Raw genomic sequence first — 18,239 nt, forward strand, 5'->3', positions numbered from 1 at the left:
GATGCACCCTTGACAGCAGCGGTTACAAATCTGCATGCATATTGTGGGTGTATAATTTGTTTCACAGGCTAAAAAAAGCATACTCAAACTGAAATGCATTGTGCCCCTGCTATTTAAGAGACGCTGTCATACAGTACTAATATAGTGAAATAGTTTCTCAGATATCTATGCAACTGATCACAGCTTATCAGTAAGAAGCATGGATCTTTGTAGCATTCATAATAGTTTGTCTTTGCAGGCTTATGCTTGCAACTTCCCTGCAGTCAGACATGCTGCATTCAAGAGCATGTTTCAGTATTATTTATGATTATTTACTTTATCAACCAACTGTGTTTAATGTGTGTTAAATTGCCACCCTGTTGTACTGTTTGCCCTCAATTTATTACTGTTTATTAATGTTTAAATATTTGTTGTTCTTATGTGTCAATGTGTCACAATCCAGGCTCAGTGAGCTGGACAAACTGGGAGACCACACCATTTTAAAGTAATTTAAATAATAATTTATTGAAAACTAAGGCAAAACATCCTCATCAAAGAATGTGCAATCTATAAATCAGAGGTGATTGCAATGGTGAGTGTGTGTAGTGTTGTGGAGGCTTAACAAATAGCACAAACTAAAGTAAGTGTTGAGAGAGAGAGAGAAAGAGAGAGAGAGAGAGACTCAGGCCCAGCCTGCACAGGTGCATGATGTCAAATTAAGTGGCTCCGCCCCTTTCTACCTGAAGGCATACTGAGTGGTGAGAGATACAAGGCAACAGGAAAGAGCAGTCGGGTCGGAACTTGAGTCAAAGACAAGTTTGGACTCAAGTGGAAGGGAACAATAAAGTATATTTTAGAACAGTGTATCCTATCCTATCATATTAAGCAATGACGTTTCACTGACACTCAGGAGATGATAGAGAAACAAAGTGATTGACATTTAATCAAGAAAAAATTATAAAGAATAAAGTTCATCTCTTTACTGGTCATGTTTACGATATGTACTGTATATATTTTTTGAAAAGGTCAGTTATTTTAAGAAGCCTTCTCATGAATGCTTCACAAGAAGTTCAGAAACCTTTCATAACATGGAGTTGGTTGTTGCTTCAGTCTGACGGTGACTGCAGGTTCTAGTTTTGAAGCTGATGCGTTTTTGAAAAAGCTATTCTTTTGTTGCGATTGGGTCACAGAATATGCCTTAATGTCTCCAGAATTAGTCGTAGCAATTGCGAGTGAAAGGCTTTGGGAATTGATTTGTTTCTGTGTGTGTGTGTGTGTGTGTGTGTGTGTGTGTGTGTGTGTGTGTGTGTGTGTGTGTGTGTGTGTGTGTGTGTGTGTGTGTGTGTGTGTGTGTGTGTGTGTGTGTGTGTGTGTGTGTGTGTGTGTGTGTGTGTGTGTGTGGGTGCACACAAATGGGTATTGGAGCCTCGTGAAGCGGAAATGATCTTTTCCTGAGCTTGGGGAAAAGGAAGTAAGCCATCTCCAGTAACCATCACAAACACACACACTGTAGTACTCCTGCACCTACACACACAAGGTCCAGGAATAGACTATGACTTCTGCACAAGAACACACCCACCTTGCAGTGCCTGTCTATTATTTTTAAATTCACATCACCCTTAGATGGCGGGATGACCACCATGACTAACATCAGTGTTGCTAGAAATATTTCTTGGTGTAGGCTGCCTGTGGAATATTTGGAATAGAGCAACTGTCTCTTCTAATTTCCTCCATGCAGTGGAATCGTCACTGAGAGATCCTGCTTCCCCCTGACCCACCCCTGTAAACAGGAAGCTCACGCGGGAGTCCCACCCATCTCCCTGCTTCCTCCACTATGCATTCCCGTGGCCAGACTGAAGCATTAGCCTCCATGCCGTCGTCCCACGTCCATGCGAGATGGTTGTAAACGGCAGCATCCATACAGGAGAGGCTTTTCAAACTTCTCTCGCCACTGAAGCAGCCCACTCAGTCTGTCTGTATTGTTCTCCCTCTGCCGAGTCTCTCACTGTTTTTTGGTCCATCAACATTCAATGGGGGGCAATTAGATGGCTGCACATATGGAGATGGTTAATCACTGTCACTGTGTCAGTGTGTTTATGCTTGTGTGTGTGTGTGTGTGTGTAGATGTCAGCAAGGCGAAGAGTAGGAGGATTGTGTGTGTGTGTGTGTGTGTTTGTGCGTTTGTGCATATGCTTGTGTGGGAGAGAGCACATTCCAACAAAGGCCTAAAAATAGTAGGAATATGCCCATGTGACATATTGAGGCTAAAAGCTTGTGAATAATTTGTCTAATGCAACGCATACCCTCCTTCCTGGGCTCCATTGTAAAAAAATAAATTAAAAAAACTGCACCTGCGGGTTGCCTCTTTCAGAGCCACCAGAGTTAAGAAGGAGGTTACCAGTCTATGGTTTGATCCGGCCAGTTGGTTGATCAGTAAGACAGTCTGAGAGCAAAACACATTTTGACTAACCCTAATTCAGGATTCCCCTGAACCGTTTTTTTCCTGCGTACATCGTTTTTTTGTACTTGTGTTTAAATCCAGAGCAGATAAACTAATACTCAACTAAGTGCACATTAAGAAGAAGCCTCAATCTTCAAGGAAATCTAAATGGAAGCAAGATGTCATCTCTTTTTTATTTTGAAACTTAAATTTTGGTTTGAGAGTTCTCGCTTCCTTATCTTCCCTTCGCTGTGTTTCCTCGTAGCATAATCTTAAGTCCCTAGTTTAGCTCGTCTTGACCACTCATATGTTATCCTATGCTCTTTGTTTTAAGGCTTTGTTTTAACCACCTACCTTTCATCAGTCATTGTGTATGAAACATTCCCATGATCATAGTCAAAAGTGTGAAAATGAGACGTACAGGTTTTAAAAATACAACCTTAAGGTCATGCACTCCTCTTCCTTCTTCACGTGTTTCCTAAAATAAAACATTCAGCATTTTGCTGCCAGCCACGCTCCACTCACAAGGTTACACATCGTCACAATAATACAGTCATTTAATAGCATCTCATGTGGAGTGGATGTTAATGATGACCCTTTAAAGAGAGCTACAACCTGCAGGAGTGTTTGCTCCTTTTTTACTCCACTTGTTTCTGGAGTGCAATTGAATGAAAGTGTAGATCAACAGTATGTGTGGGTGTGTGTGTGTGTGTGTGTGTGTGTGTGTGGGGGGGGGGGGGGTGGAATTTTGTATAGGTAAAAAAAAGTAATGACATAGTATTCATTTTGAGTGTTTTTGCAATTTTGAAAAATGCAGTTTCAGCAAAAACCCAAAACCTCTAAATACTGTAGTTTAAGAACATCATTTGTAATATATAAAAGATTCCTTTCATGTGCTGATGGCTCATTAAAACATATTTATCCATATTAATCCCTAATGTAGGATTGCCAGCTTTTGATTGCTGCTGTGGAGTTGAGGCAGGCTGCCAGCGCACAGAGAGAAATGATTCAAAAGAGATGTGTGCTTCTGTGACATTCAATATCATTTACTTTATATCCTTCATAGCTTCAAAGCTTTGTGCACAGCGAGCTCCATTTGATATTGTTGGGACCAAAAAGTTGCCATTGCCTTGAGGCAGATCTATTAATAGTCCTCATGTGCTTAAATGAACATTACATTCATTAACTGGCAACTTGTGTTTAAGAAGTCTGGACACAAGTGGATGTTACATTTTTTTCTTCATTGTTATTTTGTAAGCTGGATTTCTAGAGATTGCCTTTTCATTTGGAATACATGTTGATGCTGGAGTGCACTGCTTTGGTCACTTGCTTGTTATTTATGTAACTGGATAGGTCTTAACTTGTTCAACGCAAGTCACTCACTTTTTGAAAGTAAGATGGCGGCATCCTCTCATGCACAGCTGCCCAGAGGTTGCTGCTCCTCAACGTGCTGTTAGTCTCTTCTGCTTAGTTCACTCAGACAGTTTCTTTTTTTGTAGTCAAACATGACTCATGATCAACATTGAACAAAAAGTGTATTATGTTACACACAGCTTTTTTTTCACAGCTTTTGGTCAAAGCAAATATCCTTTTGCAAACTAGGCTATTGATTCTGCTGTGAACAAAAGATTAGCCCGCAGCGCAAGGGAAAGGTCAGCGCTCAGTGGCTGACTGTGCGGTTTTTTTTTGTTTTTTTTAAAATGTTATGATTGCCACTTTGTGTAAAACTCTATATATCAGTGTATATGTTAGTGGCTGTCTCTAGAGTGAAACATGAATGCATTGTTATGACCTCAGGTTTGCTCACATCACCTTAAATAAGCAGACCTCAGCGTAGAACGTTTGAAAACTCTGCTGAGTGTGATGGATGAGAGAAGTGCGCAGCAGCAGAGTACTCCGCTGTGTTAGACTTACAGTTGGCATGTGAAAGGCCTGAATTATTTAAAGCCATGGGAGCATTTGCTAGTTCGCACTTGCTCGCCCCTACAGACTCTTTCCTCCTCTGTTTAACTCACCTCCACCTCCCTGCTGTTGAAGTCTGGAGTCAACCGAAAACGAGTGTGAAAGACACACTGCAAGATGGAGGTAGCCAGGTTACAGTAGGCCACAAGATGTGAGACATTTTCTGAGGCCATCTGCCGCTTGGAAAGGGAAACTTCTTCTCCACCATCATGGATGCAAATACCTAAAAAAAAAACACACAGCCATAGATGGGATGGAGAAACCAATGGCTATGCAGCCAGGCAGGTAGAAAAAACAAAACAGGGAGGTGGGGGGGGGGTTTCCAGCCCGGGGAGTTTTTTTGCGGAGGTGTATGTAGACGGAAAGCAGGTGGCTGTTTAGACAGAACGATAAGGCGGCCTGGCTGACACAACGCCTGATAAGCAGCCTTGACTGTCAGGTTTGGCAGCATAGTGCGTGAAGCGAAGGGAACAGGACATGGAGGAGAGCTACACAGATGGGGGAAAACTGAAAAAAAAAAAAAAAGGTTGCTCAGAAATGACAGGAGCATACTTTAGAAGAGGTGCAGCTGATATTGAAATTGAGACGCAATTAATATAGAGCTGCAGTGAATACAAATCCAGACTGTTCTGTTGAGTGCGCGAAAGGAGGACGAGCGTGTGCTAACGTCGTGTTTAGATGTTATGCTAACCTCGTGTCATGGGGGTATTGTGTTGAGAGCACTTCTGCTAACCGCCGTGGGCATATTTCCTCTTCTGTCGCATTATTTACATACTAGCTTAGAGATCTGTTTTTAAACTTGTCATTTTAACACACGAGCAGCTGTTTCAGACTGATATATCCTAACATTAGTTGTATTGAACTTGTGTGGAGAAAAGTATCCCCAGATGACAAACAAAGTGGCTAATGAGCACAACGTTTGAACCTAGCACCACCAATAAATCAAAGCTTTCCTTTATCTCGCAATAGACCTCGACCTCTGTTAGATTTAGCTTCACGCTGTCTTTTGCAGACATACATGGTTCCCTGATGATGCACCCTAATGACACCCTCTAATGTAGTTACTTTTTTAACTAGTAAATGCATTGCAGTGAACTTAATTAACACATTCTTGTCCCTCAAAGGATAAAATGAGCATAATTATCCTTACGCTACCATTAGCTAAACATTCTGATTCATCCAACACATTTGTTTTATTACCAAATATCTATAAAACTAACACTCCTATGGCCTATTCTGCATGCCAGCTTGGTAACTTCAGATGTAGAACATAAAAAAAACATCATTCTCTCTGAACATCAGCATGCTCTAGCTGTCATCTTTCTAATGCTGAAATCAGCATGAAAGTTCAGTCTGACAAGAGCTGCTTAGCAGGGCTGTAGTCTCTCAGCCTTCATCATCACCCTCATTCTTTTCTTCAAACAGTACCAAATAATTGAAGAGACCTGTATTGAGGTCAAGGCTTCACTGCTAACTAGATACCATCTCTCTTCCTTTGCTCCAGGGAAGCCCCAAAGCATTGAGAGCTCGGAGCGGGTCCAGCTGTCAGGGACGTACAATGTTCGGAAAGGGAAGCTCCAGCTGCCAGTCAACCGCTGGACCAGACGGCAGGTCATCCTCTGCGGCACCTGCCTCATCGTCTCCTCCGTCAAGGAGAGCCAGACTGGGAAGATGCACATCCTGCCGCTCATTGGAGGAAAAGTACGTGTGACACACACCTTAGTAGGGCATGACAGCTCTCGCGTGATCTCATTTTCTTCTCTTCCTGTACTTTTTTTTTTCGTCATGTTATGTAATAAATGCCTGGGATCATAAATGCACAATATGACCTGATAACGTCCCTCTTATTTCCCTCTGCAAATACAGCTGCAGTAAAGTTTGTCCTTTCTGACGTTTCACCTTCAACGCCTGTTTGCTTGTCCTTCAATGAGACATTTAGTTATGCTTCCTACTTTGTGATATTAGCCCAAAGTCAAAGAGAAATGGTGCAAGACAGGTTGAAATGATTTTAGTAATCTGCAGGGATTCTTTTTGTCCATTTTTAGCTCACAGGTGAGAGTTGCTTTAATGCTAAAAAATACGACCTTTGTCCTTTTACTACTTTATGGAACTCCATTCCTGCAAGGCCACTAAACCAGCTCTATGCACTGTGTGCCAGAACAACCTGGCACAGAGGACGCTCCGTACACCCTTACCACACCCACTTTATAAACATTTCACACACAACACATGACCTCTAGTCAGCCATCCATTGCACACGCTGCTTCTGCATCTGTCTGTGAGGTGAGTTTGTGTGCATGCATGTTAGACATCGAGTCATGCACCATAACTAGTCAGCAGTTCATTCACAGAGAACATGTGCGTGTGTGTGTGTGACTCTGCGTGTCTTCAAAAGATTTTCTTTCCCACACACTTGTTCTTGCACATAACACACACACACGTGTTCATGCTAGCCTTATGTATTATGTATTTCCACAAGTCATTAAGCATCTTTTTTCTTAAAGAGGAAGCGGTTAGAAACTTAATGAATGTATTGTCCTTTGATTAAAATTCAGTTTCCAATAAAAGCAAATCCATGGAGACATTTTCTAGCTCTTAATCTTCAGGCATGGAGGTTATTGTTTCTATTCAGTTGGGGGTCAAAAGATGTTAGTATTCCAGACAGTATTACCACTCATGTGTGTGTATGTTTGTGTGTGTTTCTTGCTGCAGGTGGAGGAGGTGAAGAAGCACAATCACTGCCTGGCTTTTAGCTCGGCGGGGCCTCAGAGTCAAACCTACTACGTCAGCTTTGACAGCTTCACGGAGCACCTGCGCTGGCACAGACACGCTGCCAAGGTACGACCGTGTGTGCATGCTAGTTACAGAAAGAGAAGGAGAGCATAAGCATACGCTCGCATGTATTACTTACGGGTCAGCTGAATTGTATTTCAGAACATGCCTGACTGCGAGATAAAGTATGAAAATATGGCACTGTGCCCGCTGCTGCCTGCATGAACTGAGTGGATTGAAAACGGCACATATTTCACTGTGGTCCACTCTGTAGTGTTTAACCATGTAAGTGTCTCTGGGTGCACTCACTAATATAAACACCACTCATGGCTCCCTCTCTCCCTTCTCTCTCATTTGAACTCAAGTAGGCCATAGCCAGAAAACCTCTTTTCTAAATATTAACAAGGACATGCATGTCACCCGCACCCAGAGGGCCACTCAGAATAGAAGCCTGGATAGAAGCCGCACGTGCGGCAGTGACGCCTGCAGAGCCTCCAGCTAACTCTGCTCTGAAAAGCTCGAGTGTAGATTTTTTTCCCCCTTTGAAGACAGGGCGGACGTTAATACTGTCATTTCAATTTAGATGCCGGCTTGTAGGTGTCTGCAAAAAAAACAAACAAATCTAGCAAGTTATCGCAGGGTTAACGTCTCTACTTCCCCTGCAGTTAACTCTATTACACAATGATGTAACGTGAGCGGTTAGGTCGCTAACCTGTAGGACTTTCACTCGACTACTCCCTAATCCTAAGAAGATTGGCCACCAAATGACATTTGACCAGCCACCATCAGGCTACACACACTCGCAGTAAACCAGTACAGTCATGTGTGGGAGAGATAATCCTGTTTAACTCCATGTTTCTCTTTCTATCTGTCTCCTCTCTGCGCCTCTTTTTCCTCCTGCTTAGATGGTGTCCCAGAGAATCAACTCTGTAGACCTGTCCTGCTGCAGCCTGGAGCAAGTCCCTCCCAACCTCTTCTACAGCCAGGACCTCACCCACCTCAACCTCAAACACAACTTCCTGCCGGCAGACCAGCGGCTGCAACAGCTGCAGAGGTACAATGGCACTGTAAATCTACAGTAAACACACCTGGGGATAAACTGATAATGAAAGAAGGAGGGGGGGGGGGGAGAAGTGAAAGATTGTAAAGGAGTGGACGGGCTTGAAGAGGCAAGGAGATCATTCAGGACAGTTTGAATGTGCTCGTTCAGGCAAGATGAGACTTGAGGGGTTTTTTTGCGAAGCTTAGCATAATTCGGTCACAACAGGAGCCGTTGTACGGGGAGGGGAGGGACGAGACACTTACACAGCGAGGCTTCACCAGACACAGCAGGTCATGGCTGGCCGCTTTGGACAGCTTTAGATTTTGCCGGCAATTTGCAAGCAATCGACCTGAGCAGACTAGGACTGGGGCCATTGGCTCACACAGGGACTAAAGAGGCTAGCCAGGGCTGTGCTGTACCAGGCCAGGCCAAACGAGCCCAGAGCCCAGAAGGTTAGATGCGTCTGTAGGGAAGCTTTTAATGTGCCCGGCCTCCCTCACTCTCTCTCTCTGCGGGCACCATCTGCTGCATGCTTATCATGCTCCCAGATTAAAGCCCACAGCCAAGACGTGTGTGTCTGTGTGTGTCTGTGTGTGTGTGTGTGTGCGTGTGCATTCACATGTGTTTGCATTCTTATATAGAGTGGAACATGTTCATTCCAGTTAAATCATTTCTTTCTAAAGACGGTTGCTAGAAGATTTTTGATTTGATATACAGTAAGTTAACAAATTGTGTAAATTTGATACTTGACTATGTGCTAGCAATGTCTGAAGAATAGTGTGTCCGTGTTTCTGTGAGAGAGGGAGAGAGGGTTGCCTGCTTGTTTGCAGCAGAGAAAGTGGCTGCAGGCTACAGATTTAGGGTCAGCGCATACCAAGCCTTGATACAGTATGGCATTCCTTATTTTTTTTAAGATGACTGCACTTCCTGGAATGTATATTTGTGTGTGGCTGTGCATGAGGTTAGGATTTTGTGTTGCTTTGTCATGGAATCATTTCTGAAGGGAACAATGACTCGGGGGGGCAGTGCAATGGGAAATACCTAGTGGTATATCTGAGTGCATAGCTCCCCTGCTGGTCAAGCGAGATAACATCCATTTAGCTCTGCCAAACCTAAGTAGGCTCATCCGCATTTGACCCAGCATGAGAGAAAAAGAGGTCAGTAATGAGAAAGAGAGGAATAGTTTGATGAAAATAGAGGCGATTTGACAGAAACGTGAAGCAGAGTTATTTGAGTGCTTGCTTTGCCTCTGAGAGACTGACTGAATAGATCTGTAGTATATAAAAAAACAACTGAATATTCCATGCGCAGCCTCAGTGAATGTGGGTGTTTTGGTGTATTTTGGTGTGGACAGTTGTTTTAGAGTCTGTTTTTGTTTCAGTATAAACACTGGCATTCTCTGACATCTAACGTGGGGTCAGGGTGCTTTGTATTTTTCCAAGAGGATTGGAATGTGAACCTGCCACATGCCTCTCTCTCTCTCTCGCTCTCTCTCTCTCTGGCCAAATACTAACTGGTGGGTGATTTGCCAATCAGATATGCATAATCAGTTGTCTGGGATACTAGCTCTATCCTCTGGCATGGGATTTTCTACCCAGCATGCATCTCTCTTGTAAGACAGAGGTCACTGATCACTGTGGGGGGATAACTAATGTTCCATGCATATGATTGAACCCTTGGCCTCTTTATTTACATATGTATGATAGCTTAGCGAGTTATGAAGGACATAAAAGTAATGGATATAAAGGACAGGGTGGAAAACGTTGACAGAATTGTGGCAGAAAGTCTAAATATGAGATGAAAGGGGGTATGTAAGGCCAAGAGAAAAGGATCAAGTCGCGTTAGCCTAATTGAGGTTTTCTTTTTTTTTGGCCACTTCAGGGCAGCAGCAGAAGCTTAAAATGTAATATAGACAAAATGTCCCCTTATAAAGTAAATAAAGTGAAAACTGAGGCGAGCATTTACTTATTTACATATTCAGCAAACACAGAGCAACTTCACAATGATTTATTCAGAGTAATGTGTCTGTTCACCTCATGAATTAAAAAATATCCAGGATTTTAGCTGACTAAATTACTCCTCTATGATCACATACTAACTGATTCACTTATGTACGAGCTCTTTGGTGTTCGGCTCGATGCTCACAGTGGGTTTATCAGAGCTGTAGGACAGCTTCTCACAAAGTTTGGGAACAAGGATGATCACAGCAAATGTTATAGTTCAGAAAACCAACATTTTTACACCAAAGAATAGACTGAAAAGCTCAATAAAGCCAAGGGAAGACAGAAACAACATTTACTAACAACTGTCACACTGATCCCAAATGATGGACCCAAATGCAGGACTCCAAGACACGAGACAGTGTTCAGTTTGTTTAATCAGGCAAGGTCCGTACACAGAAAATCCAAAACAGTTCAGGCGGAGGTATCCAAGACGGGAGGCAAAAGGTTAAGACAAAATTCAAAACAGGTCAGATCAATAAATTGCAACACGGAGGAAAACAAAGCTGGAGCGCTGACACAGGACAAGAGAATGTTACAACAATAATACACACTAGAACATAGAGGTACACAAGGATACCAAATTACAAAATAACACAGGAAACACCAAAGACTAAACTAGGAGACATTAAGATAACACACTAAGGAAACAAGCAACACCAGGGAAGAAAAACTGAAAGAAAATCTAAACTCTGAAAATATACAAAACCAAATAAGACCAAGAGAAGACAAAACCAACATTTACTAACAACTTAAACCTACATTAGCATTTTCTGCCATTAGCACAACAACACAACTTTAGCATAGTATCACCTTGTGAAGTTGATGGTGTGAATTAGGGTGCGGTCACACTGGCCATCCGAACGGTGCCGTACTCAAGCACGATTGGACCCCCGCTGCACCACTCCCCCGCTGGCCGACACGGCCCGCGGTCACATTGGCCAGGACTTACCCTGCCTAAGCACGATTATCTCGTGTGTGAGAGAGAGAGAGAGAGAGAGAGAGAGAGAGAGAGAGAGAGAGAGAGAGAGAGAGAGAAAGGGATCGGAGAACAACACAGACAGCATGACAGCTACTTTACTGACTTTGCGGCTTATTTTAAGCCATTTTTAATCAGACACAGCCATAAATGAATTAAATAAAAATAAAATAGACGCGCGGGCGAGTCAGCAGCATCTAATCGGAGAACAACACAGAGAACATGACTGCTACTTTGTGGCTTACATTGAGTCATTTTAGTCAGATACAGCCATGAAACTCCGGATTTCTTTATAATGAAGGCTGTCAGCGTTGTGTACCCGCGTGCATGAAGCACACCTCTCCGAAGTGTGCCAGAGCCAAGGAAGTGTACCGTGCCAGTGTGTGCGCTCCGTGCCGTCACACTGATCAAACTAACTGGACTTTAGGGGTGAAGCGTGCTTGGGCACGGTACGGATGGCCAGTGTGACCGCATCCTCAGGGTCGATTCGGGGTTTAGAACTTTAGCTGTGCTCAGCTCTTGTTGACAATGTGGCATATAGTTCTGTTCAAGTGTTTAACACTACACTACAACACTACTTTCACACAACAGCAAGACTTAATTTTCTATATATTGGATTTCCATTAACTACAACAATACTAAGTAACATGCGTTTTACACCACAAAGTATTTTTATTAGGAAAATGAAACATGGACTTTGTTGTTTCTGCATGTTGCAGTGTCTACGTCATCATCATTTGTTCATTTGTTAGGCTCCCCATTAGCTGAACCCTAGAGCTCAGCTATTCTTCCTGTGGTCTACATCATGATCATGTAGTTGCTAGCATCATTATGATTTTTTACTTTTGTCAACTTACCGCCCTCTGAACAGCGTAACTGGTGTTAAAAATAAATAAGTATGCAAACATTATTACAGTGCTCAGGTACAATTTAGAGATAAAAATGATTTATACAATACTTTACTACTTAAACACTAAAAATGTAGCAATGAATATTGTTACACTTGGAACACATTACCACCTGAAATAAAATGAATCTCGGACTTAACATATTTTACGAAAAGGTGAAATGCTGGCTCAAAGCAAGCCAGAGCTTTACCCTCTTTTAAATATTATCTTAAAAGTTTATTTTAAAGTGGTTTATAGCATTTGTATTGTTGTACATGTATTTTAATGTATCCTCATATCGTGTTATGGGGTTTTATGTAACCGAAAGTTGTACATATTAATCTGTTTGTTTACACAAAGGCCCGACTGGGGACACGAGTTGGAAATTAGCAATAGCTGTATACTCTTTATGCAGCACATCAGTTTCATGCTTTGTATTGAAATTATGTTAAATTGCATTGTCCCTATTAAAATAAATAAATTCAAAATGATAGGTAGAAAATAAAATGAAGATATAAAAACAAAAACAACATGTCAGATTTCAAAAATCTGGTAGGGCACTTGCCCCTGATGAAATATAAGTTTGCTTCAGTGGCCCTAAAGAGGCTCAAAAATAGCCTATGGGCTATATGTGTTGGGCAGCATTAACTTTCATTTTCAGACTTTTCTTAGTCCACATCACCTCCACATGTTAGTCCAATGTATTCTATTCTTCTGGCTATTTGTTGGTTTCTTTTGTATTTTGAGCTTGATCAAATAATCTCCGTTATGTTCACTACCTAGTCGTTATCTTTGTCTCTCGTATGTCGTTGGCATCTAGCTCAGATATCATGAGCTAAAGAGGCCTTCAAATCAAAGGGATGAGCTTAATACTTGGATAATAAATTCTCTTTGTAACTTTTTTGTAGTTGTCTTTTGCTGTTGTTATTACAATTGCTTTAGGAGCTTTAAAACACCCAAGAGCAACAGTAGAAAAATATGAAGTATGGATGTAAGTCAGAGAGTGGAATGATAGGACAGGATGACACAGACCAGCGGAGCCTCTGAGGAGGGGGGAATGAGCGTTACTCAGCAGATTGCAGAGGTTGATTTAATGGTTTGGTTGGAATGACATTCTCCCACACACAGCCGCCCCCCCCCCTCCCCCAACACACACTCACACACTGCCTGCCTGAAGGAGTCACCCTCAGTCGGATTTACTTAGCCATCCTAATCAATAGCCCTGACGTGTCTGATGCCTTTTTATCCATCACCATGACACACTGTGTGTGCGTGTGAGAAACATATTTGTGTGTGTGTGTGTGTGTGTGTACATAAGGAGGAAAATCAAGTAGTGCTGTTTAAAGCAGCTGCATTCCTTGCCTGCCATGCTATCATGACACAATGCCCATCTGCAGTTTGCCTTATCTGCATTCTCTGTGCATGTGAAAGGTGATAGAAGGTTGCATGTGTCTCTGTATGTGAGTAGATGGATAAATAAAGTCAGAGAGAGAGAGAGAGAGAGAGAGAGAGAGTTCTTTACCCAGCCTGTTGCCTTGGTCCCTCCCCCCCCTGAGGGGCTAACCCCTCTGAAGGTCACTGGTCTGTCATAGGACACCTTGCCAAATGCCATCGGTCACTGTTGTTTGAATGAACAACACAGACGTCAATGCTGCACTTGTTTGCTCAACAATCACATGTGTAGGTTTAGTCCTAGTCTTAAGGCAGGCTTTGTTTATAGCTTGTTGGAACTAACTGCATGTGTTTTCACTTAAACAAAATTCTCTGTACGCTACACTTTGCTACGTCGCCTGCAAATACATTCATTAATATATGTATGAATATCTTCCACTCTTTTAAAATATTCATGTTGACAAGATACAACATCTCCAATCACTCGCTAATACTCTCTCCTCTCCATCTGGGTTTCTCCAGATTTTCTCGTCTACGGAGCCTCAACCTGTCCAACAACCACCTCGGTCAGTTCCCCATGGCCATCTGTGACATCCCGACCCTGACGGAGGTCAACCTCAGCTGTAACTACTTGGCCTCTGTCCCCAGCTCTGTGGGAGCCATGACCAAGTGAGTAAAAGGATACGGGACAAGTTGTTGAGGAAACAGACCAGATGTTGGCTTTGACAGCCAACAAAATGAAACCTAAAAAAACTCTTAATGTTTGATAAACTAGATGCTGAAATAAACCAGATTATAAAGTTCCGACATGTGTTCACACTATTCTACTTTCTGTCCTATTACTCAGCTGTTTATTCTTTGTCAAGACTAGTATGTTAATAAGCAGAGAATTCAATTTTCAACTTCACTCTTAGTATTTTGGTGCAACAATTCTCTTGAGGATTGTTTTACAGTTTAACTATTTCTGTCTCTTTGAGGAACAATGTACTGACTTTACTTTTCAAAATAAATGATGTCCATTTGTTCTGAGGGTTTAGAGGTTATTGGGTTCACCCCACGGATCAAATCACAGATTTATTTTATTTTCTAGGCCAACATTTCCAAGTGTTGCCAGCCAGAAAACATTTTTCCCTCATGGGGATTGTTCTCATGGAAAGCTTTTTAATTTTTTATGTTAAGCTCCAGGATCAGCACCCTTGCCCGTGGAAAGCCAAGTCTTTAAAGGAGTATCATAAACATATGAATATATTTGACATTCATTGAAATAAGGGTATTAAACCTTATTATTCAGCCTGCCATGAAAATAAGGATTTTCCATTATAATAGGAGTCATGCTGTAGCTGGGTCAGAGCTGCCATATGGATAGTGCATGTGCTCCAGATCTCATTTGAAACTTAACAAACAGGTATGCAGCTCGAAACAGAGCTGGATGAGAATTTAATCTGCAGGAATGATCTGGTATGTCTGGAAATTCCTCAAGTGTCCAGTAGGGCATGCATACTGCTACTGCCATCTTCTGGACGACTAGTAAACTGACTATGATCAAGTGGCATAATGTCACTGAGCCAGGCTGTTTGTTGTCTGTTTCCTAATCTGCTTTCTTTCTCTCAGTTTGCAGACGTTCCTGTTGGATGGCAACAGTCTGGATGAGCTGCCCAATGAGCTGGGGACCCTTCAGAGGCTGAGTTACTTGGGCCTTTCATTTAACCAGTTCAGCCACGTTCCCCAGGTGCTGGAGCAGCTGACCTCTATGGAGAAGCTGTGCATGGCTGGAAACAACTTAGAAACCCTCACCCTGCAGAATTTCCGACTGCTCCGAGTCAAACACATCGATCTAAGGTACGACAATGTCTGCAGGATCTTATGAACAATTATGTATTATAGGATTATACGACAGGTTAAGTAGAGAACCGGCATCACTTAAAGTCCTGAGTCATGCTTATCCTTAGCAATACACTCCCTGACACCTGTTATCCCCCTAATGATAGAAACAAAAACACAAAGAGAAAGCCAAAACACGAGCAGACAGGACAGCACGGAGTCAGGAAATCATTTGCCTGTTGTGGCTCCATCAGGTGTCTAACCACTGTTTGCTAAAGCGCAGAGCTGCAGTGACTTGCACTATTTTTGCAGTTAATACTTCACTCCTTCTGACTTTGCTCAGACAAGGTCAGTAAATACATTTTCCGACCGTCTCACCTGTTTGAGCAAAGATCACTTTGATGAGTGAGTTCTTATTCTTTTGTCACACTGCAGCTTGTTTCTGGTCGTCCATTTCAAGCAAATGTTTTCAATAATTAGCTGACACAATTAGTAAACATTCAGGTGAGTTAGAGTCATCGATTCATTAACCGTTTGCTCTAGATTACATCAAAATGCTAAAAACAAAACAAAAAAAAGTTCCCAGGAAGAAAAATTAATTTGTGTAATTTTTCTAACATTCTGAACGCAGAAAATACTAACATAGTTGTCATCTCAACGGTTTGCTGATGATTAAAAGTTGATCATTATAACGATTGATCAATACAGAAGTTATATTGGATTAATTTTTTCGGTCACTTATTTTCCACAAATAAAAACACTTCCTGCCTCAACTTTCTCAAATGTGAAAAAAAAACTGCTTTTCATTTTTTTATTTGTTATTGTTGAAGTTTTTCCTAGGGTTTTTTGTTTCCAACTTTTCCTAAATGAAAACATTAAGAAGGAAATGTCAATGGATATGTCAATCTAAAATAAAAAGGATCATTAAATACTTGCCGTACTAGTTAATGAGCTTTTTTATTTTATTAGAAAAGGAAATAAATGCAGACTAACATACAAATATGTCACCGTGAAATACCTCATTTAACTACATTCCAGTAGTTGGTATTTTCAAAGGCACTTTAGTGGGGCTCCTGATAGCCTAGCGGTTATGTCACACGGCCCCATGTACAGAGGTTATAATCCTCAACGCAGCAGCCATTGGTTCAAATCCAACCTCGGCCCTTTGCTACATGTCATTCCACTGTCTCCTCCCAGCGTTTCTCTTTCCTGTCCAATAAAGGCTAAATGACCCAAAAAATATCATTAGTATATCCTAACAGCATTTTATCAGAAGCCCTTCAGTCATGACAAACAGCACCCATCTGACTGGAAGTTGCTTTACTTTCAGTATGATATAGTTACGGAATATTTAATAATTATTGAATAATCTAAACCATCAACCAGGATATCCGTAGTTCACACAAAAGTCCCTTAAAGTGCAACAGATTCACAGCTCACTTTTCCATGTGTGTTGTGCACAATGCAGCGAGGAGGTGCACAGTATATCAGCCCTCACCTGAGGCATGTTCCCTGCTTTACAAGAAAGGCCACAGCCTGTGCAGTTCAACCTTATCCAATTGGAGCTGAACCTTAGCCTCTTCCCTGTTCCCCCCTGTCAGGTTGAATAAGATCTCCAGCATGGTGCCAGATGAGCCTGACCTGCTGCGGCACGTGACCCAGCTGGATGTGAGGGATAACAGGCTGACGGAGCTGGACGCCTCAGTATTCCCCAGGCTGGAGGTGCTGCACTGCGAGAGGAACCACATCAGCAGTCTCAAGGCCAAGGGTTGCTTGCTCAAAGGCATCTACGCCTCCAACAACGGTGGGTTATGGCAAACCATAACAGTGTGGTTCTTTCACATAAACACCACCTCACTGAATCTTTTTCTCTAAACCTGATATCACTCATGTTATTTCCTGTATTCCTTCATTTTCTTCAAAGCCCCCCCCCCCCTCTCTCTCTCTTGCCATGAATTAATTTTTCTCATCAGTGCCGCAGACTGATTGTCCCTCTTCAATCATACCTCTTTAACTTGTCATCTCACCCCACCCCCACTCCAAACGCATCTCTCCATTTCATTCTACCTGCGTTTGTAATAGAGCACGTCTGTCCTTGCTGTAGGTTAATGTGTTTGGATTTCTCTCCACAGAGATACAACAACTTGATGTCACTCCTGTGCCCTCCAATCTTAGTTACATGGACATCTCGAGGTGAGCGAAATCCACACAAATCAACACACACACACACACACACACACACACACACACACACACACACACACACACACACACACACACACACACACACACACAGATTAAAAAGAAAATGACTGATGCAAGAATGATCTTAAACTTGTAGAGCCAAATACCTTGCAAACAAATCTTTGACAAATGTTTTGATATCATATGTCAGAGTTGGGCTGTCATTCCTTAACCCTTCACACTTCACCCTCTATAATCAACATCAATGAAAAATCATGCTACTGTAGATAGCTAGCTATTTTTGTTAGCATAAAAGACAGAGGGGTTCTTGTATTCTAATTTATGAAAACAATGATTTTGCTTTTTAATCTCCACGTCCCATTTTCAAACATAGCAGGGGTGAGATTGAAATTACTTGTTAAGTGTATGTGGATTATTGCAACAGAAAAAGAAGCCACATTTCAAGCAGAACTGAAGTTGCTGTCTCACACTTTTTTAGAGCAGGACTTTTGGGAATAGAAAAAACATCCCGGTGCATTTTTCATATTTCATTTTAGGTATCTCGCTTTACAAACTGCACACAATTTATCATCATCATGCTCCTCTCCGCCCCTGTAGGAACCACATGGAGTCCATTCCAGACTGGCTGTGTGAAGCAAAGAAACTAGAAGTTCTGGACATGAGCCACAACCTCATCACTGAGCTCCCAGCGCGGTGAGTCTCCCTGTGGATGTGTCCCGAACGTCTGTAAATGGACTACAGTGCTGCATTATTCTCCCTG

The 18,239-nt window shown here is 42.1% G+C and overlaps 1 protein-coding gene across 1 annotated transcript in view; it reads left to right on the top strand.

The window, feature by feature from the left end:
• phlpp1 (PH domain and leucine rich repeat protein phosphatase 1) overlaps positions 1–18,239 on the top strand; it is a 47,486-nt gene that overhangs the window by 22,632 nt on the left and 6,615 nt on the right. The window contains exons 3-10 of the mRNA XM_065954099.1: positions 5,886–6,082; positions 7,094–7,219; positions 8,059–8,207; positions 13,976–14,122; positions 15,065–15,292; positions 16,876–17,078; positions 17,407–17,467; positions 18,077–18,172. Coding sequence (XP_065810171.1) covers positions 5,886–6,082; positions 7,094–7,219; positions 8,059–8,207; positions 13,976–14,122; positions 15,065–15,292; positions 16,876–17,078; positions 17,407–17,467; positions 18,077–18,172 — 1,207 coding nt within the window. The remainder of the gene's footprint in view (positions 1–5,885; positions 6,083–7,093; positions 7,220–8,058; positions 8,208–13,975; positions 14,123–15,064; positions 15,293–16,875; positions 17,079–17,406; positions 17,468–18,076; positions 18,173–18,239) is intronic.

This window comes from Labrus bergylta, chromosome 4 (assembly GCF_963930695.1).
Source record: "Labrus bergylta chromosome 4, fLabBer1.1, whole genome shotgun sequence".
NCBI classification, from domain to species: Eukaryota; Metazoa; Chordata; class Actinopteri; order Labriformes; family Labridae; genus Labrus; species Labrus bergylta.